Source organism: Mastigoproctus giganteus, chromosome 13, assembly GCF_048544385.1.
Source record: "Mastigoproctus giganteus isolate SK-2022 chromosome 13, ASM4854438v1, whole genome shotgun sequence".
In the NCBI taxonomy this organism is placed as follows: Eukaryota; Metazoa; Arthropoda; class Arachnida; order Uropygi; family Thelyphonidae; genus Mastigoproctus; species Mastigoproctus giganteus.
In genome coordinates this window covers 52131704-52156995 of record NC_143587.1, presented here as the reverse complement: position 1 = coordinate 52156995, position 25292 = coordinate 52131704, and the positions used below count along the sequence as shown (strand labels likewise).

At 36.9% G+C, this 25292-nt stretch overlaps 1 protein-coding gene and 1 pseudogene across 2 annotated transcripts in view; both read right to left on the bottom strand.

Moving 5' to 3' along the window:
* LOC150076050 (uncharacterized) overlaps positions 1–25292 on the bottom strand; it is a 53351-nt gene that overhangs the window by 14147 nt on the left and 13912 nt on the right. For both annotated transcript variants that reach the window (XM_090387470.1, XM_090387471.1), the window contains exon 2: positions 2748–2906. In XM_090387470.1, the coding sequence (XP_090243596.1) occupies positions 2748–2902 (155 nt within the window). In that variant the 5' untranslated portion in view covers positions 2903–2906. The remainder of the gene's footprint in view (positions 1–2747; positions 2907–25292) is intronic.
* On the bottom strand, positions 14091–17267 carry LOC150076051 (RNA polymerase-associated protein CTR9 homolog pseudogene; annotated as a pseudogene).

The window sequence follows — 25292 nt, the reverse complement described above, 5'->3', positions numbered from 1 at the left end:
GGTGCATAAATGTCCAGGTTTCATCAATGCATAACTGAACAAGGATTTTTTTTCTTTGAAAGGCATACATGGATAAAATTAAAGTTGAACACTTCTCGCCATGTAGATATCGAGAAAAATTCTTTTGCTAATTATTGTGAAGAATTTTATGAAGAAATTTCAAATAATGAAGAAAAAGTATATGAAAAACATTCTTTGTTTTTCATATACTTTTTCTAAATAATAATAAGACGTCTGGTTAACTTACAGTCCTGCACAAATATGATATTTTGAATCTGCTTGGGATTCGTTTTCAAGTTAGAATTCAGGAACATTTCTGCTTAATTTCATTTACTGGAGGAGAACTGTCTGTTCAAACAAAGATTTTGTTTAATTGGGTATATACGTATCTCCTGGAAATTGTAGTGTTAGCTTGCTCAGCGAGTATTTCACTTGCTTTCTCCACACAAATCCAATTTCCTTTAAAACTTTATGTATAACCACAAGTAACATGGAATTAATATTATTGACGTATGTGCAACCCTTGCTGAAATCAACTGTGTTTTATTTTCATTGTCATATTTACTTACAAATTATTTCCCATGAAAGGAGGTCTAAGTTAACTGAATTTTCTATAGATAGTTACTAAATGGAACAAATCTTTCATATGCCACATGTCACTGACTGCAACAAAGGGTTGCCTTGGAATCGTGCAACTTTAGTATTTTATACTCTGACACAGGTTTGAGAAGTTTCGATTAATCATTTTGACAATAAATACATTCATTAACTGTATTTAGCAGTCACACAAGCTTGAAGCATGGTCCATTCAATCACATCTGCATTAAGGTAGCCAGGTTTTTGCTAAAATAGCCAAAAAAAAAAAAGTTTCCCTTTACATCATCATTCATCTCTTTCGTTTGGCACGGGTTGAGTCCCTATTTAGACATTGTTGTCGGTCTCTTGAATCTAGCATCATTTGTTCCCTTTACTTGGAGAGATTTTAATCCAGATAGCCTCACTGAACTTAATTTAATGTCTGATGTTGCTGAATGATCAGAGGCAAGAGTGCAGTAGCACATGCTCATAGTTGAAAACCCATGACTGCTAAATACGATTAACAATTGTATTCGTGATTTATGGTAAACTCCTCTGACCTGGTTTTGCCGGACTATAAACAAAACTTTTTTTTAAAATTATATAAAAAAAATTATCCAAATGTAACCAAACAGTTCAGGATACTAATTGGTTCATGGTTGGCATACAGCTAAAGTGACCAGACATCCTGGATTATGCAGGACAATCCCGAATTTCAGTCGTTTGCCCCGCGTTGCAAACTGTGCCGGATTGGACATGTAGCCTCCATACTTAATGGAAATTATAGTACAACGGAAACAGTTTTTTCGGTAGTAAATAAGCTGTGGACATTAACAAAAACACAACTTACCTTAGAAACGCTGAAAGCAATACTACAAGTTATGTGCAATTTTGCTAATTATTGTGAAGAATTTTATGATGAAATTTCAAATAATGAAGAATTAAGAAAAATTCACCCAGCGGAAAAATATATTTAATTTCTCTTGTTTTTATTGTTAAAACAAGTATGTATTATTATTATTATTTCACAGAAAAAAACCTAATCTTTTTTCGCAAAACAAAAATGAAAATTGATTAACGGCACCGAATTTCAGCCTTTCTCCGTAAAAAAAAACAAATATAGGTTGGTTTTATTTTAAGAAGTATATTTTATTTTATAAGTTTAGTTTAAAGAAGTATATGTTTTTAATTTATATGTGAATATTTTTATATATAAAATAAATAAATAATAAATGTGCATATTGTTTCTGGGGGGGGGTGAAAAATCCCCCCACCAAGATGTCCCGCATTGGAATACTAAGGATCTGGTCACTCTACATATAGCAACCCCAGGGGCTCACATCTGGTGAGTGTGGGCTTGGCACACCCAGGGTCTTGAGCTGAATCATCATTCTTCTCTTTCTTGGTGATTCCCTTCTACTTCTCTCTCTCTCAGAGTAACACAGAATTAATTTTTTTTTTTTTTTTGGCTGGTGCAGCATAAGCCTCGGGCTTCCTTGCACCATATGGCTAATAATAATAGCTGCAAAAATTGATGGTCGCAAACCCCAGTGCACACGCTTATAAAAATTAAATAAATTTGTTACTAATTTTAGCAATATGTTTATTCAAGATTAACAAAAATTAATAATACTTTTGTTATTGTTCTAAGATATAATGCTTGGATTGCTAAAGCTGAAATTTTAAAATCTGATTTGGACAAGCCCGCCAGATGACGCAAATATCACTTCGAGGTTAATAAAATTCCAGTGTCGTTGGCCAAACGACACTGGAATTTTATTAACCCCGGAGGGCTTCAGTTTCAAAGAAAACCTGCAATGTGTCACTCAGATATCAGCTCTTGGTGATGATGTCTTGATTCTATAAAAACCAAGTCAGATGATCTAAAAAGTCATATTGCGAACGTATCCAGTAAATAGAAAACTGATGCTCTGGATTTCCTTTAATACCTTATTGCTTTTCTGTAATTAAGTAAATTAAAGTTTCAAATTTTGACAACACGATGAAGGCTAAAATTTAATGGATGCCCCAATCTTTTCATAAACACGGCTAAGAAATTTTGAATTAAACAACGTTATCATATTCTAACTCCTACGCAACTCTGAAATGCAGCCGTTCTGAAAATCGTGCTTCATTAAAGAATAACAAGTATTTCTAGATAAACCACCTACCTGTTGTAATGAGAAGACCCTAATGACTTGTGCTTGGCTTTATGTTCAGTAGCGTGACTATGATCCCGGAGCTGCCGCCCACGAATCGATGTTACCTCGGTCAGAATGAGGAATGCGGTGAAGACGAACAGATATGAGAGACGTCTCCACGCCATGGTCCTAAACAAAACGAGACCGAATTAGAACTTCGCTCAGATAAACTCTTGGCGGTTAAATAGGTGGTTAAAGCTTAACACGTTTTCTTCAAATCACCTTATAGCCAGGAAGGTCGCTAGTAGAGTCGGGGAGAGGGTGGGGGGAATAAGCTGTAGTTGCACCTTAGGGGTGTGACCGCTTCCGAGAAAAAGTCTTTTTGTGGAGGTCGTTAAGGGAAAAGAAACTACCAAGAATACGATAGTAATTGTCTTTTCTCGACTTTTGAAGATAGGTTAAGGGTTGAATTTTGTGTTTTACATACGATGCAAATTTCACAATACAGTATGTAATTAATACTTCATCGCATCGTAATGGATGCTTTCAAAAAAATTCACTTTTACATTCGTAGGTGTGACATGTGCTTATCATAAAATTAGTAAACGTGCTATTATGTGTATATATCAATAAGCTTTATCTCCATATTGTGTCCTTCGCTGTCACTGTCAAAAACATTTCTGAAACTTGTTTATTTATTTATTGAATGTCCTTCAGAAAGTTTAATGCCGAAAAATCGTTTTCCTCTCATTGTCTCACGTTAGGCCAGAGAAAGAAGTCGTATAGTGACACTTTTTTTTATCCATTTTATTTCCACATCCTCCTAATAATTTACCCAGTTCTTTGAACTTACACATACGAGCAAGTATGCAGTGTATATTTTACAAAATTATTTTTAGCGAAAGGACATTTTGAGCTGGCGGATTGTCGTGAAGAAAAAAACTTTTATCCACTTAATTTGCCCATTCCTTCTTTTCATACGACTTTCATAAGTTTATTCATACGACCATACCCACTTCCGCACATCTTTTCTGCGACCATCCTTTTTCAATTTAAATCTCTCTTGTGTGCTGTTTGAGAAAGAGTAAAGATACTATCAGCATTGATTTAACCCTTTTAAAGCGTTAAGCACTTCAGTTAGCATACAGATGCCTAGTTTCCGAACGCTCAATTTACAGAATCCCAGTTTTTCTGGTAAGAATATCCTTTTGTGCCCCTAACTAATCTTGTTGCTCTTCTCTGTACTTTTTTTCCAGATCTATTTCTTAAAATGAGGTTTCCAAACCTGTATGCAGTATTCCAAATATTGCATAACCATTGCTTTATACAATGAGATAATCGTCTCTTTGGCCCTTCCGGTAGATCGCTTGTACATGTATATTCATTGAGAGATCCCCATAAGGCTGTTTGTCCGCAGACTAGATAGAAACAGATGGCCGACTTTTGCGAAGTGTTTGATGTGGCATCGCTGCCATCAGACAAGAACGCCCATTTCTTGTGCATCTAACTCAGACACTATTGTACATTCTGGAGTTTATTCGATTTTATTTAATAGTTCTTTGGTTTCTTAAGTAGTTCATTATTGATTTTAAGATACCATTTACAAAAGATTTACTCGAAAATTACTTTCATAGGTTTTTGTTATTTTCAAGCAGATTGCTGAACAGTAAAGGGTAAGGTTGTAAATCACAATAAAAATACTAGAAAGTTTGTTTTTAATAGATTTATTTCCACAAAATAAATCTTTTATTTTGAAGCAAGCTATCTATGCCTTAGCGAATGGATTGAACAGCTATTCTAACAATTTTCAAATAAAATTTAAATACAGTACCAGCAAATCTTTCTCCTTATCAGTTGCTTGAGTTTCGTGCTGCCCAGTGGCAGTGGGATTACTATTACCACCCAAATGGCGCACTCGCTTTAATCTCGGTAAAACCTCAATTGCTATTTTTCAGATTTTCTGCCTACTTATCTAGATCTTAAAATAGAATTCGTTTAATTAGCCAGAGATTAGTCAAAACGAGTCAGACTTTCTTTAGCTAAATTTAACTTTTCTTCAACAAATTAAGTATAAAGTTGGGTATTTTAATAAACCGAAGCCTCACCCTTTGAACATTTCCATTGGTTTCATGAATTCTTGGAAGTGCACGTCGTGTTTGGTGACAACATTTTTCTCCTTTCTTTATATGTTTTACTCTGCAATTCATTTCATTTCAGTTTAATCCCAATTAAACAATTGGGTACGACTCTCTTGCCTTTCTGCTCCCAAAATCTTCATTAATTTGAATAACCGTCGTGCGGTTATTCTAATAAATGTCTATAAATTATTCGTTATTCCAATAAAAGTGGTGTCCATCACTGTACTCCCCAAACCAGGAGTAAAAGGCCTGGAAGTTCGAATCCCATCAAAGACGCGAGGAACTTTTATGGGTTTTTTTTTTTTTTCATACCGTGGCTGAGTTAGTCGGTCTCAGGCGTAGATAGCAAGGTTCGTTCCGAAAACTCAGTTTTTTATCCAGCAAATCGACCAGCGAACACACCCAATTTACAGACACAATACACATAGATAGCTAAAATAACTTTCTTGTTCACCTTAATGTAACTTTTTTTTTTTTTTTTTTTTTACCTGAGTGAATTACGTATTCGGGTTGGAACGTGATAATGTCTAAATGGAAATTAAACTAAAATGAAAGGAACTGTAGTAAGAAATGTTTGATGTAAACGTAAACCTAGTTTGTAAGAAATGCAGATTTTCCCAACTTAAAGCCAAGTCCCTTGAATTGCACATTTCCCCCAGATTTTAATGTCAAGTTTCAAGTTTAATTTTTTTTTTTTTTTTTTTTTTCACAAATCTCTGCCAAAGGAAAAAAAAATGGTATTACCCACTTATGACTTCACAAGAGCAAACAGTGGAGAAATCCGGTTTGATCGTCGGTTGCGATACCCCCATCCGTGACAAGATAAGACGAGCTGTGCGTTCTGAAACGCTTCTTTGGTTGCACCTGGTTGTTACCATGCCTTGTCAGTCGCCTCCGTAGCCTGGTGGGAAGGAGCAGCAGTGCGTACCACACGCTTCTTGATTAGACCGGGGTTCGAGCCCGTCACCACCAAATACGGAAAGGTCAGGGAATGACCACCGATATCCCGGAGCAATATGGCCTTAGTTGCTAATGCTCCTAAAAACCAAATAACAACAACAGCCTTGTCAGTCTTCGATGGCCGGATGTTATTTGGTTATTGGACCAATCACGAGACACTCATACTGGCCCGCCTGACGTCCAACATAAATGAGAGAAAAACAATAGGTAACTCAAGGGCACTTACTAGGACTTATCCTCCCTGGCGTTTAGGGAACTTGAATCCAAGAGAACGCTGAACCGCCTGTTGTTTTTCTCTTGACTATACCATACCATAGTCAGATTATAATCTTCCGTATTACCCATGATCGTCTGAATTGTCTGCCCATGTGCATTATATCACATGGTGCGAACACGTCGTGCTGGGTTCCTTTTTCACAACGTGGCAGAGTTAGTCGGTCTCAGGCGAGGATACTAGAGGATTTTCTCCCGCAAACTCGGGTTTTTCGTCCAGTAAACAGAAAATGATCTCAGAACACGCGTAGGTTACATACAATATACACGGAACAACATTGGCCTTACTCGCCGATGCTCCTAAAACTGTACTACAACAACGTGATGCTGCTACTGGAGAAGCGCTCCATTTCATGAAAAGGGTAATTGGACCTAATAAAATGGCCACGCAGTGTATGTGTCCTCCATCTGATCAAGGGTGGGGAAACTTTCATTGGTAGGCTGAACGTTTCTAGTAATGCATGTAGTGAATTAAGACAAAAAAAGGTTTCATTTCTTACTATTTACCAATATTTTAAAACCAATGAGGAAGTAAAACTATTTATTTACTTTTAAATGAAAACGTTGCAGCTATTCATATTTAACAAAATGAAGGGGCAAACACAATTTTAATGAGTTTTCTGTGACTGTTTCGCCCGTGAGTAGCACAGTTGGTAGGATCGCCGTCCTCCCCACACCGGGTGGAAAAGACCTGAGTTCGAGTCCCGACGACAACGTGAGGGATTTTTATGGGTATTTTTCATAACATGGCTGAGTTAGTCGGTCTGAATTAGGGTAGCATGTTTTTTTCCCGGAAACTTGGGTTTTATCTCCAGCAAATCGATTTTGCAGACATATTATATACTGTGCAATATGGCCTAAGTTGCTGATACGCCTAAAACCCTACAACGAAACTCATCCCTGGCTACAAGTTTCCTACGTATTCTCTCATACCTCCGTAATGGTTAGCAATTCTCTTAACCAGATATGCGATATGTTATGTATCGTGTTTTATGTCAGGTAGCAGGACAGGATGGATTCCTTGCCTCTTGTAGTCATCTCTGTATAAGTACCCTTCCAATTGCTGGATGGTCGTGTGGACTAACAAGACGTGACTGTCCAGTTATCCACGAGCTGCTGCAGTCGTCTGTCACCCCCTTTCAATTTCGTACCACAGGTTTTGTGCAAGCTGGTTGCTATGCCCTTTGTTTTTCATTCTATAAAGACAAAGGGCATATGACCCACGGACAACAATAACTCTTGGAAACCTTCACATCTTGTACCAACGTCTCAGGCAACGGTAACATGGATTTTTCCGGGAAACTCTGGTTTCTCGTCCAGCAAACAGAAAATCGACCACAGAACACAAGCAATTTACAGACAGTATACACGGAGCCATATGTCCTTAGTCGCTGATGCTCCTAAAACCCTATTACAACAACGAAAACTTGTACAACAGTCATACGTCATTGAAAGTCCGTCGTGTCACAGCCACCTCCCATACTCGCCACACGTAACCTTACATGCCGGCTATACACACACCCATGCACTGATTGAGTTAACCTAGCCGAGCTTTTATTCTCCTTGGTGCACTCCGCTTGCTCCCATTAGGGTAGGCGGCCCTATTTAAATATCCTTTCAGTATATTTGTCAGTGAGTTTTGGAAACTGCTTGCTTGACTCAGTTATGCTAGTTATGGTCTTGCGGTAACGTTTCTGGACACAAGTACGCATTACGAAATCGCGCCTTAAAAAATATGTAATGACATAGATTTTTATTCTTACAGAAGAATAAAGTGAGACACCAAGCCAGATATTTGGTTTATGTCTAAATCCAGCACTGTCTGTCAATTATAATAAAGCATCTACTACCTCGGTAGCGACTGTAATATATGCAATTGAAGACTAGGTGAAGCAGAAGACGTGCATCGTCGTCTGGCCCCACGCTGATAATAAAAGCAGAGTTAGATTTTTAACCTTACGAAAAACACACAAGAGCCTTGTTGGTTATAACTGTATGTAATAGTGTTGTTTCAAAATAATTCTTCTCAAAATATCAAATATTCTGTTATTTTAATTTTATTTCTTTATATAGTACATACAAAAAAAAAGATCCTTCGCATTAATTTAGTAAAGCTCCACAATTATTTTAAACTCGGCTCCAAAAATCCCTACAGCTGGCCCTGGAGCCAGGAAATACCATAAAACGGAGTAAGTATCGAATTTCCCCAATTCCTTGTACTCCAGCCTAATTAACGGAATAGCGAGTTCAAAATCTCTTAACTTTCTAAAGAGATAATTAACTTGCATGGCGAGATCTGTCCTCCCGACAGGCACGTCATTATAATTGCCAAGGAGAACTGATTATGTGCGTGCATGGATAGTTTCCTCGTTCAGTTCAGCTCAGCGTGAACGTTGCTGGACGAACAAGTATTTTTGAGTGTTCAGCTGTTTGTGTCTTACGTTGTGTTGCACTTGCTTGACTTATATAGAGCAGCGATGCACAAACTTTATGGGCCGGTTCCATCTATGCGATTTTAACTCTCCCACTGATTTAATCTAAAATTAATGACTACTGTGCACCTGAGTGTTGCTTATTTAAAAATGGATTAATTATTTCTATAAGATATTAAATTTTCTAAATATCTTCCGTGGAGGGTGCCATATCGATCGACAGATGTTTCTCCCAAAAAAGGAAATGGGTTATATTTCACTTCTACAAATGAGAAATGTGGTTTACTTCAATTTATGTGGAAACTTTGGGTTGGTAAACTTATATTAACTAACGGGAGTAGGGAATTAGTATTCTCTTGTCTCATCAAGTTTGGCTAGAAAGTACCAGGAATGACTTTAAGTACATGAAAACTGAACATACCAATTATTTTGTTTACCCTTGGGCAGTTATACTCGTACATGAAACCATTCTCTTCTGACACGAGTGAAACCATTTCTTACAGATATCAATTTTAGTGCCTTCGACGTTATGCTGATGGACTTACTCAAAAGACAAAATAAGCATAAAGAAATTTTCTGTTTATACTCAGGACACTCACACAATGGAGTTTTAGAAAAGAAAGAGAATACAAGAAATAGCAGAAGTCCATAACTGCTAAATACAGTGCTGTTTCTTGTATTCTCTCTACCTTGTGAACTCCTATAACCGTATGGGGACTATGGTCGTCCCAGAGTATAAAACAGAAAATTTATCAGACTGAAAGCATTTTAGGGCTAAAGTCTCATGTTGCATAAAAGTTTACTGACGTACAGGTTAGTGCAAGTGCATCATTTCAGTACGCTGCAACCTACTGAAGTAGTTAAAAATTGGCATAATTTAAGTATATCTCATATCGTGAATACACAACGAGTTGCCATGATATTGCACTACCTCGAATAAGTAACGATTCACCAATGGAAAAGACTAAGTAATAATGACAACTTGTCTGCACTGCTCAGAGAACTTCATGTTGAACTGTACAATAATTCCTAGGTCTCTTTGGTTTCTATCACCTTGAGCGTGGTACAACTCAAACAGTATGGGATTACTGCTGCTCATATAAAGTACCTTGCATTTATCAATGTTTAACTTCAATTGTCACTAATCAGGCCATCTGCCTATTTTTTTTCTAGGTCTTGTTGTTTTGTAGTGTGTCTTGATTCTTGTCATTAACCACACCGCCAGCCTTTGTATCAGCTGCAAACTTAGACAATAAACTTAATGCGTCTTCATCAATATCCTTTATAAATACCGAAAACAATAAAGGACCCAGCACTGAACTCAGCTTATAGCTGGAAAACATTTTTACTTAATTTTATAATTACAATTCTATCGTCATCAGTTGCACTTTGAACATTTATGGAGTTAAATATCTCTATATTCATGTTGTTTATACTGATGGATGAAAAGTTTAAAGTAATTATAATTGGCATGTTTATAGCAATGACTTCGATCCCTTCACATTTTTTAATTAGAGATAACGATTACTACTGATCCTTCCATGAAGAAGTCTGTATAGGAACAGAGGGGCCAGATTTAATACTTCAGCTTCTGAGTGCGTCAATTTTAAAGTGAACACACTAATCGAAATATCATTTTTTGTTCTCCAATATGTTGGGATAACATCCATATCTTATGATATGTTCTGCACTTCTTGTTCATTAATATGATGTGTAATATGTTGAAGACCACCTGTAAAGCATACCCCAATATTAGCATATAGGATTTCTAAAAAAGAAGCAGCTACGATTCTTTTTAGAAATCTCATTTTTTTAAGGCGTTTTTGGTTGTTTGATATATAGATATCGAAGCGTGCAGACTCAGCGAACGTGATATCCTAGCTTTTTTTTTTTTTTTTAATATGTTTTTAACAGTTTCACTTTGTTTGCTGCTGATTTCATAATTAAATAAAATTGTTTTGGTTAGAGCTATTAACAAAGCTGGCAAGATGGCGCTTATCATCGTGGGCTGTCCTACTCTCTGGATTCGAATCAGATCAAGACGGGAGAAATTTTTTAGCTTTTTTCACAGCCTGGCTGAGTTAGTTATCCTAAGAGACGATTGAATGCCCCCTTCTTCCCGGAAACTTGTTTTTTATCCAGAAAAATAGGGAAACTGACTACAGAATACACACAAATTATAGACACGATATAGTGGCACCTCATAGCTTTAGTTACTTTGGCATTTTGTGCCAAAGAGAATGAGCAAAAAAGTATAATATTGATTGGCTAATGACAACTGTAAATATGAACAGTGATAGGGTCAGTGAATTTTAGGGAATCACTTCTCAGGAATGCAGGATTTAGAAATCCTTCCCTTGTAAACTTTGTTGAAATGATCTGATATTAAATTATATCCAGGCTTACTCGGTTATACCATAATAGCAGAGTTTGCCCATTAACCTGTCTGGTTGCAAAGTTTTGTCCAAGACAAAAGTGTCAGCTTATGATTTTCCATACAAAAAGTTTATGCTGTTAATAAAAAATTAGTCCCTGTGCATGTGAACCTACTCCATATAACGTCCTGCATTTATTTTGTATAATTTATTTTTGAGAAGCCATAAGGAATTTACGACTGACTGGCTTTATATCATATTATAGGATCCTTCTTTTAAAGAGGAAGCATATGGGCATGTTTTAGTTGTGAGATTAATTCCTGATTCATTCAAGGACCAGATACTGCTAAAATGGAGCAGAAAACTTTTCCAGCTGAAGAAATGAATTAACGGCCTCTGTTCAAACCTTGGTTTCCTAAATGTTTTTTGTTAATAAAAAAAAATTACTACATGGCCATTTGCGATAGCTGTGTAGTGAGTTCTAATTTCCAATTTGGACCTTATGAACTCCGTTTTTGAAACAGCTGCCAGCAAATGTTCGATCACAAAGCCTATTTTGATCGAGCGTGGTGCCCAGAAATAAAAATATAAATTTCTGGAGAGCCAGAAATCATATTTATTACTTGCCTCATTTAGTTTAAGTTTATTTCAAACTTTTTGTGTTTTCATGATAAAAGTTATAATACTTGTAATTTTAGCATAATTAATTTAAAATATAGATACACTTCTGAAAAACTGACAGATCGATTTCGTGATCTTTCTTTGTACATTCTGAAAAAGCATATAATAATATGTATATGAAGATTCCTTAAATTCAGTTTGTTTGCCATCACTTTTCTAAAGATATAATCTATGAGTTTATTTGATGAAACATTTTGTTGGAGATTAAAACTCTCAAGATATTTCATCCTTTTGTAATTAAAGGTACATATTAAACAGAGGTTGTAATTTTATTATAATTAATTATTTAATCAATTAGCAGTAGTTTGGTGTATTACAATACACTGCTCTACCATTAATATCCGGACACCTCTCCGTTGATAGTTTGTCACGTCCTATGAGCATATTTATAGTTGTGTCGTGCCAGATAAATGTGCTGGTAGACCTTCTAGAAGACAGTAGTATGATTGTGAATGCAAAATTCCCCGATTGAGGAGTTAACAGTCTTCCAGAGTGGAATGATAATAGAGTGCCACATAAGAATTCATCTGTGCGTGATATTTCAAAGGCACTGATGATACCTGGTCGACAATTGGTGATGTGATATGCAAATAGAAGTAGACTGGTGCTGGAACCATCACGAAACGACCCAGAGAACCACCGAAGCTCACGCAAAGAGACAAGAGTCCTGAAAAGAATCATCCGGCTCGGAACGCAGGTCAATGTTGTTGCAGCACATACAGGCTGGCTCTCTCTCTCTGTGTGTGTTGAGTGAAACGATTGGGACACATTTCTGCACCAATACAGTGTGCAGGACACGGCATAACATGGGCTACTACGATTGTGTAGCCGTCCACATGCCACTAATCGTGGCATGCGGCCCCGACTAATGCTAGACGCCGTCTGGCTTGGTGTAAGGCCAAGTTTGAGGACATGAGCAGTGAAAAATTAGACTTGGCAGCATGGGGCCTTGACCTCAATATAGGATTCTATAGTGAACTTCTGGGTTGAATTGGATTGTCGGATCTGCGTGAGGAGAGATTTCTCGAAGAAGAAAAAAAAAAAAAAGTGGATAGTATTCCATGATGACAGAAGCTGTGTAAAGGCTACACGTTAATTTTTTTTTTTTTTGTAAATAAAGTTGTCTGGATATCAGTGACAGGGCAGTATAGAATAATCCAGCACAATAGCATAAATGAAATAAAATAAAAAATATGATTTGCTGAGTATATCAAGTCGTATAGGAATGAGCGTTTCTGTGTGTCCTCAAAGTAGAGCATCTAGCAAATTATATAATATTTCTTTTTCTCCTTTTTAAATTTTATTTTTTCATTATTATTCTACAGGAAGGTTGATTCAAAATTTAAGAAACCCAATTTTTAAGCGTTAATTTATCATTGACAACTTGATGGAATTGGATTCCAACTGCAACAATAGCACCATTGGTAATTCCCAGATGTCCACCAGTTGCTTTTATATGTCTAGTTTCAGTTCCTACCCGATAGTGTTTCGTTTAAAACGAAAGCAGCACGCCATTTTCCCAGACACAACACATGTATATCCACGACGATCCCGGATTTTTTTCTTTTGGACCATATAAAAGAAGTGGTATATACTAACAACCTTCACATACTAGAAGAATTAAAAGTCGATATCGAATTAGAACTTCAACGATAACTGTTCTACAGGTCTCATCAAACATGGTTCTGCTTCTGAAATGTAAGCACATTTGAGAAGCAGAACACTTTCAACATCTATTACAACTTTATTATAATTATGTTAATAATAAGAAATAAATCACACACCTTCGCATCGTTCTTTCCAAAAGGCCACGGTTTGAATCCGATCCCGACAGGAGGGACTTTTATTGGCTTATTTCACAGGGTGGTTGAGTTCGTCGAACGTTCGCATGGTTTTATCGCACAGAAATTCTGATTTTTCGTCCAGCAAAGCTTGCAAACCGACCACAGAATTCACGCCCTTTTCAGGCATGATGTACTAACTTTCCGTGGCTTTAGTTTGCATACATTCAACTGGATACACAGTAACATGAAATATTTGAAAACCCATATAAAATACAAGAAACAAGACTATCTTGATAGAGTAAAGAAAGCCTTCAACGAAGTTGCAGAAAATTTATTACATATAAAAAAAAAACTGAATTTTTTTTTTTGTACATTTGTAAAATCAACCAATTATACAAGAAGACTGACACAGTAAAATAGGAAATTTTTTTTCAGTCTAGCGATTCTCAAATTACTGTTAATTATCTTGCAGAATTCTCATTTTGTTGGACTTTTTTTACTAGCTGAACTTCCATTATCATCAAGTGCTTCTGTTTCACTTACTCTCGGGATTGGGAATGTCCATAATTTTCTTCAGAGGAATGGCGATAATTTGATTTTTGACTATAGATTTTCCTCCCTCCGATGGAAATCTACAATAAGACTGATAAGGATGCAGAAGGAGATCCGAGGTGATGTGTGAGAATTCTTCTCCTCACCCCCCAGCTGAATCTGCACTTTCTTTGAAACTTTAGGATGATTTTTCTGGACTATCAACTTCAGATTCAGATGTATTCATTTTCTTTTTTGAAGGGATCAGGCTTCCTTCTGATTCGCTTTCTGTATTTATCACTCTTTTGCCTTTTTTTTCAAGGACCGGGCTTTCTTCTGATTCATTACACGAACGAATCCTCTTTTTTCGCTTCTCCTCATTTGTTTCATCTTCACTTGCGCTTTCACTTTTTCTCTTTTTATCACTATCGCTGTCTGAATCTTCACTTGATGAAATGATTGCTTTGGATACTATTCGACTTTGTTGTTTAGCAGTCAAACAGACATTTTTCTTAGTGATTTCCTTAGATTTCTTTGGCAGTTTCTTCTTATTTTTTCTCTTTTCACCGGATTTTGAAGTATTAGTAACCTTCTTTCTTCTCTTTTTTTTTGGTTCTTCATTTTCATCAGGACCACTACTGAAATCGTCTCGAATTTTTTTACTCCTGCTTTTTTTGTGTGACTTTTCTTCTTTAAGCATATCAGAAAATACAAGCTTAGTTTTACTTTTTTCAACAAATTCTTGTCTTTTCTGAATCAGCTCTTGTTTTTGACGGAAGAGCATTTCTTCGGCACGTTTCCGTTCTTCTGTCAACTTCTGACGAAGTGATTCTCGCTTCTCTTCTTGTTTCCGTCTAAATTCCTTTTCTTCTTCATCTAACCTGCGTGCTCGTGCAACGTGGTATTGGGCTTGACTTAACAAATCTCGACACTGCCTTGCTTCAACTGCAGCCTGAGCAAGGTTATATTTCATTCTGTCTCCGTGAATGCTGAGATACTGGAAATACTTATATGATAAACGGAGTTCATTCACTGAACAAAGTACTGTCTTCAAGTTACTTTTCTCGTCTTTTAGTGTCTCTATTGCCAATCTCTGAAGTACTAGAGCAATATTATACAACAAAACAGTATCATGAGGTGCTACCCTTCTTGCCTTTAATAATGCATATTTGCATTCCTTGAGTTTGTCACATTTGAAGTATGCTCTAGCCAGATACATCAAAATTTCCACATTATGGTATCTGAAGAACTTCTTCAAACAGTTCTCATACAACTGAATAGCTGCAACGTACTGTTTTTGTTCCACGTAAATATGTGCCATGTTAACCCAAACATCACAAAAATCGGCTGTAGCGTCTCGAACTTGGGAAAATATATCTCTGGACTCTGAGATATATCCTTTATGAGCCAAGACGGCTCCTATTCCGTTAGCAGCCCATATGTTCCTTGGATCAATTTGTAAAACTTGTTTATACATTGCTAATGCCCTGTCTTGATGTCTTTTTTCCTTATCTTTGTCACGCGTTGGTTGGTGCAGAGTTTGCAACCAGATATTACCTAAGGCAACCAAAGAGTAGGTGTCTTTGGATGTCGCCTCTTGTCTAATTATACGTTCAAATTTCTTTTGTGCTGGGCCCCATTCTTGTTTTGCTAAGTGAAGGTTGCCAATAAGTAACCAAGCATCTGGATGATCCTGGTCGCCTAGTAGTGCTTCTTTAAAGAAATCTGACGCCTCATAAATTTGCCCTCTGTCTCTAGCCATACATCCCAAGCGAAGGTAACAGTCAACATAAATAGGATGAGCATTGATTATGTTTTTATAAAACCTTTCTGCTTTATCAAATTCACTAAAAAACTCGTAGAGACGGGCCATATTATAATTTGTTGTAACTGAAATTTCACTATAATAGGATTCATCATGCTGACTTTCGATGCTAGACCTCTTCAGAGAAGCTTCATAGTATTTATTTGCTTCTTTAAAATTGCCTAAACAATAATGAAGAGTGCCAATATTGTTCAAAATTTCTGGGGGAGTATCAGCATTTACTTCTTCATTTAATAATCGAGTAGCTGTTTCATAAGCTAACAAGGCATCTTGAAATTCTGACTGTTCAAGAATCTGAGCCAATTCAATCCATGCTTCAATATCATTTGGAAACTGTTCTGTTACTGCAATTAGATAAGCCTTTGCTTGATCACGCTTAGACTGGCATTTAGATTGTGCATACAGAGACCCCAAAATTTTCATACTTTCATAGTTATTTGGTTGGGCTTTAAGAACTTTCTCAAAACATTGGGCAGCATTTTCGGTATCATCTTTATATATATACATCTGACCCAATCCATAGTGGGGAAGCACAAATGACTGGGACGCAAATTGTGTTGCTTGATAGTAATATTGAAAAGCCTGATCATAATCTTCTTGAACATGAAAAGCCCTGGCTAGATGATAACAACTCTCAGCTCTCATAGCTTCATTTCCAGTATTATGGAAAGCATGGAGTGCAAGGTGCTGTACCTTAATATAGTCCTTTTTAAAGAAAAAATGGTTAGCCAAATGATTAAGCACCATAGCATTTGTAGATTCAATGCTATATGCTTTAGATAAGATTTCTACTCCATTTTTAATACTTTCTGGTGTTGCCTGATTTAATTCCAAGATTGCTAAACTTACTAAGGCTCCTACGCATCGCGAATCTAACTGTAGAGCGCGTTCAAATGCCAATTTTGCTGTATCATGCTTTCCTAGTTTGTAAAAGCAATATCCCATTCCGAGTCTTACTTCAGCTGGACAGTTGGGATTTGTACGCATGACTTTTTTATAAAATGCAAGGGCTCCTCTGTAATCTTTCTTATTATATGATATGCAAGCTTTTCCCAACAAAGATGGAATATTGTTAGATGACTGATTGAGGACAAAATTAAACTGTGCCTCAGCCTGCTCCATTTTATCTCCTTCCAGAAAACAGAAGTATGCTCGACCCAAAAGATGATTCTGGTCATACATTATGATTTTATCAGCTGTAGTGTAAAGAAGTGTTGCTTTTGTAAACAGCTTTCTTTTGTTATCTTTATTTTTTTCCTTATTACCCAGCTGCACATAGTAAGCAGCAAGGAGATCCAGGGCCCGCATCTGGTCCTTTACAAAATCTTCATAAGTTAAGCTTGCATCTCTTCTTGAGGCCTCCAATATTTGTCTAAAATCCTTCTGTTTTCCTTGTCGATAGTATTCCACACCAAGAGCAATCCATGTGTAAAGAGGAGCCTCTTCCTGACGAAGAATTTCCAATAGTTCATCCCCTTCTGGAAGTTGGTTCTTATATATCTCGATTACCTGGTCTGTAGCCCGGAGAGGAATTTCAATAGAAGCAGACATCTTTCCTAATGATCATAACACCAAAACAAACGCAAATAGCTAAAAGCCAAGCTGTAAACTAAATGCGTTGCTTATCACTATAAGAAAAATAAATAAGCACTTATTAACATATTAGTACCATTAGGAATTTACAAAAAAAATTAAAAAACATTAAAGGTTTTCATTACTTTTTCAACTTTTTTATGCAAATTCCAAAACGTATTGGAAATTCAAAGTTTTGATTAAATTCTTGAGCTTTTAATTTTCATATTTCCAATTGACTTTGTTACCTTGCTATTCATAAGAATAACAAGCTAACATTACAATGGACAAATACAATCATGTCGTAGGGGAAGGTTGCCTAAATTGGACTCGCTCCTAAAAAATAAAATTTAACCATAAAATATCAGTGTACTGTATTTAATTGAATGAACTGCTTCCGTTTCCTAGAATGGACCAGTGGTCCAATGAAGGAACCATATTTCAAATGAACAAACTCAAATGTCTGGAAGTGAACAATATAAATATAATAAAATTTGCAATATACTTAAATGGAAACATAGATTATAATTAATAATTTCTTAAAATTATTAATAATTACGACAAAAATAATATACAGGACGGACCGGACCGTATGTTAGTTTACTGAGATGTATTTAACAGAAATAAATTGTCAAAAACAGTTTGAACGATTCGCTTAAATGTCATAACATCTTGTAAATGTAATATTAACTGGCATCAAGAATTAAAGTACCAATTATTTCTCGGCAAGGTCGTATGGTTCATCCTTTATTTTATTATAAAATCTGTATAATACAGGGTGGTCATAAGGTCATTTCCCAATTTAAAAATTAATAACTGGAAATTAGCTTTTGCATTCGTTATAAAGGAATGACTCTGGGATCAGATAATTCGAGTGTTTGCTCGCCGTGGTGTTATTCTTCATTGTGAAGATGAAAGAAAAAAAAAAAAACATGCAGCTGTAGCTATAACTTAAGTAAAAACAGAGCCCAGTGAATGTTACCTAAAGATAAAGCACTTTTAATTAAGCTTCATACAAGAATGATAGTAGTGTTATTGCGGCTCTCAGAGCGTATCAAAGACAAAAAAATGTCTCACGACCCACCTGTTTGCGAAGAACTGCATTAATAGTATAAGACATTTTGAAGAAGGCTACCTAATCGCTAAACAAGCCTAGAGGTGGTCGTCAGCCAGCACATCACGAGAAATGGTTCAAAGAAATGATGAAGCGCAACAGCAACTCTTTCAGATATGATGGGCACAGTCAGGGCCGGATTAAGGATGAAATAGGCCCCCGGCCATATTTAAATTTAAGGTCACTTTAATATATATACACTGTGCTGCCACTTTATTAAGCACACCCCTGCTGTGCACACAAATGGCTTGACCCACAACGTTGCAAGTCATATGACCACAGTTGGATATAAATGCAGCAGAACAACCTTTCTAGTATCAGTTAAGCGTAAAAATCGTAGCAAGAATGGGGAAAAGGGGTGATCTAACGGACTTCGAACGTGGCATGATAGCAGGTGCAAGACGTGCTGGACAAAGCATCTCTGAAACGGCAGTTCTCCTGAACTTTTCACGCACCAGTTTTAAAGGTGTATCGAGAATGGTGCAACGAACAGAAAACATCTTCTCAACGGCACTCCTGTGGAAGAAAATCGCTTGTTGATGAGAGGTCAGAGGATGGCTAGAATTGTGCAAGCAAACAGACGGGCCACAATGCCACACATCACGTCAGAATACAACCTTGGTGCGCAGAACAAAATATCGCAAAGGACCACTAGTCGCACTTTGTCGCGAATGGGCTACAACAGCCGACGACCACATTGCGTACCTTTGTTATCAACGAAGAACAAGAGAGCACGCCTCCTGTGGGCACAGCAATACCAGCACTGGACTATCGAGGTTTGGAAAAGTTACTTGGTCTGACGAGTCGAAATTCCTGGTGCATCATGTTGATGGAAGGCTCAGAATTTGGCGAAAACAACATGATTCCATGGACCTGTAATGTCTGACGACTACCGTGCAAGGTGGTGGGGAATGTTTTCTTGGCACACGTTGGGTCCATTGATACCCATAGATTCACGTCTGAATGCCACATCGTTGCTCACCAAGTGCATCCGTTCATGTTGACAGTTTATCGGTACACAAAGCCCGAATCACTATGGAATGGTTCCAGGAACTTGTCAATGACTTTTCTTTGCTGCAGTGGCCGGCGGATCTCAATCCTATTGAACATCTTTGGGATGAGCTGAAAAGGGCTGTTCGCTGCAGGCCTACACCTCCGTCGAATCTCAAGGAACTGCGTGACACACTCATGTCTGCATGGTACTTCATTCCTGCACAACGTTTGCCGCATCTTGTTCAATCCATGCATAGATGAATTCAAGCTGTTTTGAAGGCTAAATGAGACTCAACACTCTACTAGGTAGGTGTACTTAATAATGTGGCAGCACAGTGTGTGTGTGTGTGTGTGTGTGTGTGTGTGTGTATATATATATATATAAAGAGACAGAAAAATGAGTAATGCAAGTGGAGAGTAATAAATATTATACAGTTGTTATTAAACTAAAAAAAGTTCAGAGAACGTAAACCTATGGAGTTTTATTGAAGTGTTCTATAAAGTTATAATCGTAGTAATTAATTGTTAAGGAGATAACTATATTTACTTTTCATTTCAATTAATCACAGAAAAAAAAAATCATCTAATTTAATAATTTAAAATTCATTTAATTTTATTTACAAAAAATAGAAGGCGCCTGAAATGTAATGCAATGCACTGCGTACATTAACTAACTTGTTCCACATACAAATTGTATGAAAAAAAATAAAATAAAATAATAATAGCCACATTTTTTCTATTTGTCTGATTTTAATGAAATTTAGACTGCTCAACAAATATTTGTAAAAGGTCCAAATACACCCAGGGTCCTGAGCTGGATATCATCATTCTTCTCTTTCTTGGTGATTCCCTTCTACTTCTCTATCTCTCTCAGGGTAATTTAGATTTTTTTTTTTTTTTTTTTTGCCTGGTGCAGCATAAGCCTCAGGCTTCCTTGCACCATAAGGCTAATAATAATAATAATATAAAATTTCATTTCAGTCCGCACACTGAGAGTAGAGGTGTTACATTTGGGCGGACATGACGAAGACAATAGGCACATTCTCATGCATCTATGTATACGTATATAAAAACATTTATCGATACGACTTATAATTTTCGATTTCATCATTTTTAGAAGTTTGAAAGGACTTTATAACCATGCGATATACTAAATATATTTTATATAAACTAAACTAAAAACAAACGGAACATATCTATTGTATTGTACGTCACCCTGTGGAAAGTCGCGAGGCACTTTAATTTAATGAACAAACGTGTATTTATTCAAAGTAGCTCTTTGGCCCGCATTTAGCTGTAATAACTGATTCAATGCATCGTGGAAGGCTTTTCACATTCTGGTAAGAAGGTGGTACTGTGTTCCATTTCTTCTTAAAAACATTCGCGAATACCAACAAAGAAAGAAGCCTGTTGTAAAATTTTCTTCGAAACGCATTCACTTGCCTTATGATATACAGAGAAATCGTGTCGGTCTGCTTCCATGACGTTTCCACAATGTAGGGCACACTGAACTGTTCAGAGTACAGTATTTATGTTCCAACTCCTCTGACCATGTGGTGTCGTCCCAGAATATAAACAAAATTTATTCATTTATGTGCTACGCTCTTATACTGTTGTTGTTATAGGGTTTAAGGCCGTATTTCGCCGATATAATATATGTTCTATAGTCGATTTGCTGTTTGATGGACGAAAATCATGTTGCCCTCGCCTGAGACCGACTAACTCGGCCACGTTGTGTCCATAAAAATCCCTACCATCATTGACGGAATTTGAACTCAGGTCTTTTTCACCCAGTGTGGGGAGACCAGTGATTATACTAACTGTGCTACCCATCAGGGAGAATATGCACTGTGATCAGTGGACATAGTCAGGAATGTTTAACTCCTGAGCAGCATAGGCATTTTTTCCATATGAAATCCAAATTTTACCCATGACATGGGAAAAGTTGGATGTCAAGAAACTCTTTACTATTTCCATGTGCTTGTTATTTGGTGTGCATATACAGTACTACGAGAAGCACACAGATCATGACATCAGAAACACCATATTCTGGTAATAAGCGCTCTCCATGCATCTTTCATACTCATAGTCCACATATAGAAGAGAATGTAGCGTGACTCATCACTCCTCAGGACAGATTTCCATTCATCCACAGTGCTTTGTTCCATGGCAATCGACAGTGTGCACGTGTTTTTTTGTTATCAAAGGCATGCGAGCTGCAACTTTTCTGGAAATTCATGGCCTGCAGCTCTCGACGTGTTATGGAAACTATAGGTTTGCCTGTGGTCACTTGAAGCTCCAAACTCACCCTGGAATCTAATGGCGAGATGAGGTAACCAGCCATCTCAAGGTATGGTGACTGCGAGTTATTTTACTACATCATAGCGGTTTCTTGGCTAAAATCCCACCTCTAAACTTGCATTTTTTCAGTACGTTGACAATTGTTGAGTTGAAAATGTTTAATTCCTGAGCATGCAGAAACATTTTTCCCATATGGCCTTCTACTTTCATTCATGAAAGTGGACATGAGAAAAGCTGGATGTCAAGCAACCACCACTTTGCTTATTGGAGGCTTGAAGTGGTGAAATCCATGTTTAGTCTCTAGAGCAAAGTTTCCGGCATCCCCCTCCCCCAATACTTCTCCTTCAACCCATGCACGGTACTAAGTACTATAGGTTTTGATACCTTTCGTGTTCGGGGTTTTCATAAAAAAAAAAAAAACTCTTAACATTGTCTTCTAGAAAGAACAACGCTTTTGCGTGTAGCACAATGCTTATAATTACCGTCCACAATGATGCAAGAACATTTTATGGAGTTTTTGGACAACGTCACTGAGTTAGTCGGCCTCAAGCAAGGGCTGCATGGTCTTTTCTCCTGAACTCAGTTTTTACGACCGGCAAACCAATGTGGCCACTTTTTGAGATTACACATGACAATCGATTATCGGGAGCTTTCGAAAAAAGCGTTGAAGATTTTAACGCCGTTGCTTAAAACATATATGGGAAGAGGTTTTCGCAAGACCTCTACCAAGTAAAATGTAAATACAGAAATGGTAAGAAAGTAGAAACAAGTTTGAGGGTTCAATTGTCGAGCATCGTACCAACATTCATGAACTTGTGTCAGACAATATCAGATTTCAGTCTTATATTATATATAGGTAAGTGATTTTCCGGATAAAATTATTAAAAGTTTTTCTTAAAACGTTTAATAATTTAAAAATATTTCAAAGTATTTTTTATTTTATTTTTATATTTCAATTTAAAACTGAAATGATTAACACTGTTAATCATTTTAATCTATTTTTAAAGATCAGCACGCTTGGGGTATCTAAAGAACATCGATATGTACTGTATCTAAATACTTGAACTCAAAGCATTTTCGTCTGTGCAAAGGTTATAAAATTATTTCAGTGATCCAGCCGTTACACCGTAGCATAAAAGCTACCAAAAACCAAAATTAACTTAAGATTAGTTTGGTGTTTTCTGTGAATGCGTAATAGCAGATCACTGCACTTCCGCAATTATTGTGCTCTTCCTGTTTCAAATAAAAATTGGATTATGGATGAGGTTTCTTCCGGCGATCTTCGAAATATGAAAAAATAAATGAGGGTCGTCCCGAAGTGTAAGCATAAATTTTATGTTTACACTCCAGGACGACCCTCATATATATATGGTTAGAGAATTTCACAAGCTCGAAAGAACACAAGGAACAGCACCGTATTTAGCTGTCACAGACTTGAATATGGTTTACAGACGTTAATAAAAATGGCTACAAAGTTTTCATTAAAAATAAAAAATTAACAAGAATAAGCAAACACGTACCGAATAAGAATAAACATTTTACTTATGTTTTACCATTCAAAATTTCATATCCATTTTTATCAATTTCAAACAGCCGTATAGAATGTTATGAACACCCTCTACATATGCACATATACTGTATCTATCGTTAGTTCATAATTTTCATATTATAATTGGGAAAATAACATTTTGTTCAATGTAGTTTCTCCCTTACAAGTTTACAATTGGATTATTTTTTTCAAACCCTGAAAGCGTGGGTGACTGTTTCACTTTTGAATTACAAAAGTGATTCAAAAATCAGACCGATCTATTAAAAAGCTGGTTATTAATTATTAAAATCAGTAATCGCTGATTACTTCGTAGAAATGAAATCTAGTGCAAAAGCCACTTTCTGTTCATAGCTATGAGCAAACTGGGTTGCTACTTAGTGCATCGATCTCATATTGTAGAGACACTCCACCACGAGTTGCCTTAAGAATTGCACTACTTTAAAAGTCTCATCTGTACATAGCTATAATAATAGTGCGATACCGAGGCAACTCGTGGTGAAATGTTTCCAACAATACAAGATCGATGCACTAAGTAGCAAATCAGTTTGTTCATAGCTACGTAGAGAAAGAGGCATGCTCGACATGTACAATGATTAGAATAAGCATATACTGAGGAGAATTCGCTGTTTCCTCTTGGTATTTGGGCAACGAAATCAGACAACGCATGGCAGTTTGAAGCCACACACAGAGCCGGATTTATACTTGTTGTGATCCTAAGCTATAACATGTATGAGGCCCTTCGCCGCTTCACTGTGACAATATTAAATTTTTATGGTGGAGCGAAGCCCCAAGCTGTAGCTTGCTTAGGTTATGTGTAAATCCGGCCCTGCACACACACAGGGAGGGCGACAGCTAAAGTGGGCCCCAGTGCAAAGTGCATGAAAGTCTCTCCCCGCCACCCCCCTCCGATCTTTGTATGTGCATGTTTGGCCATTTATAGATGTGAATGGTTTTTCGTAGACCCGTTGCAAATTTGGATGAACTTCGCGAGCGAATCATTAATGCAATTGTTTCCGTGGCGCTTCAAATGCTAGAAAACACTTGGCACGAAATTGTAAACTGTTTGGACATCCTGCGAACAAATGGTGCCCACTAAACTAACGTTTTGAGTTGTACTTTCCATTGAAAAAAAAAAAAAAAAATCGTCGATATCTCTTATAGTTCTTGTTATATAATAATTTGTAATGTGGTCAATAATTCACGGACGCCATACATCAATAAGATAAAATATTTTTAAGTTTGTAGATATTTTACGGTTATTAAAAATTAATTTAATTACTTAACTATAATATTAACGTCTCAGTCTTATTGACGGCCCGGGTATTATAGACCCACAAATTCTCTCAACCCCCCCTCTTGTTGAGCCTTGGCCCACAACCGCCTGCTAGTCTTTCCACTCGTATTTGAATAAAAGTTTCAATTTTCGCATCCTAACATTCCCCCCCCCCCTCGAATTTTTACATAGACATTCAGCTGGAATTTATACTAAGTTGCAAAGTGTACAAAAATGTCATGTTTAAAAAATTTCTGGGTCAGAAACCTATCGGTTGACGGGAAAAAGTCAACCCCCCCCTCCACAAAGTCCGTGGAGGGGGGATGACTATTTTCCTTCGCGCGCGCGCGCGCGCACACACACACACAAAAAGCAGTTCCGGAAGAAAATGTACATTTTCCTGCTCACCCCATCTCAGGGAAAAGGATAAAGTGAGGATTATTGAACTATATATGCCCTAGGTTCGAATCCCATCCAGAAAGGAAGAATTTTCATGATGATGATGATATGCCCTAGGTTCGAATCCCATCCAGAAAGGAAGAATTTTCATATGCTTTTTTTCCATACTGTGGTTTAGTCTTGGATGATGATTATATGGTTCTCATCCATCTCCTGAAACTTGAGTTCTCACTGAACAAAACAAGCAAAGTGACCCACAGAATACTCTTAACTTAATATAGACACATGAAATTGACCCACATCCTAGCTGTTTTGGCTCAAAAGCTAAAAAACATTTTTTAACGAACAAAATGGCCGTCACTATCAATGCAATGT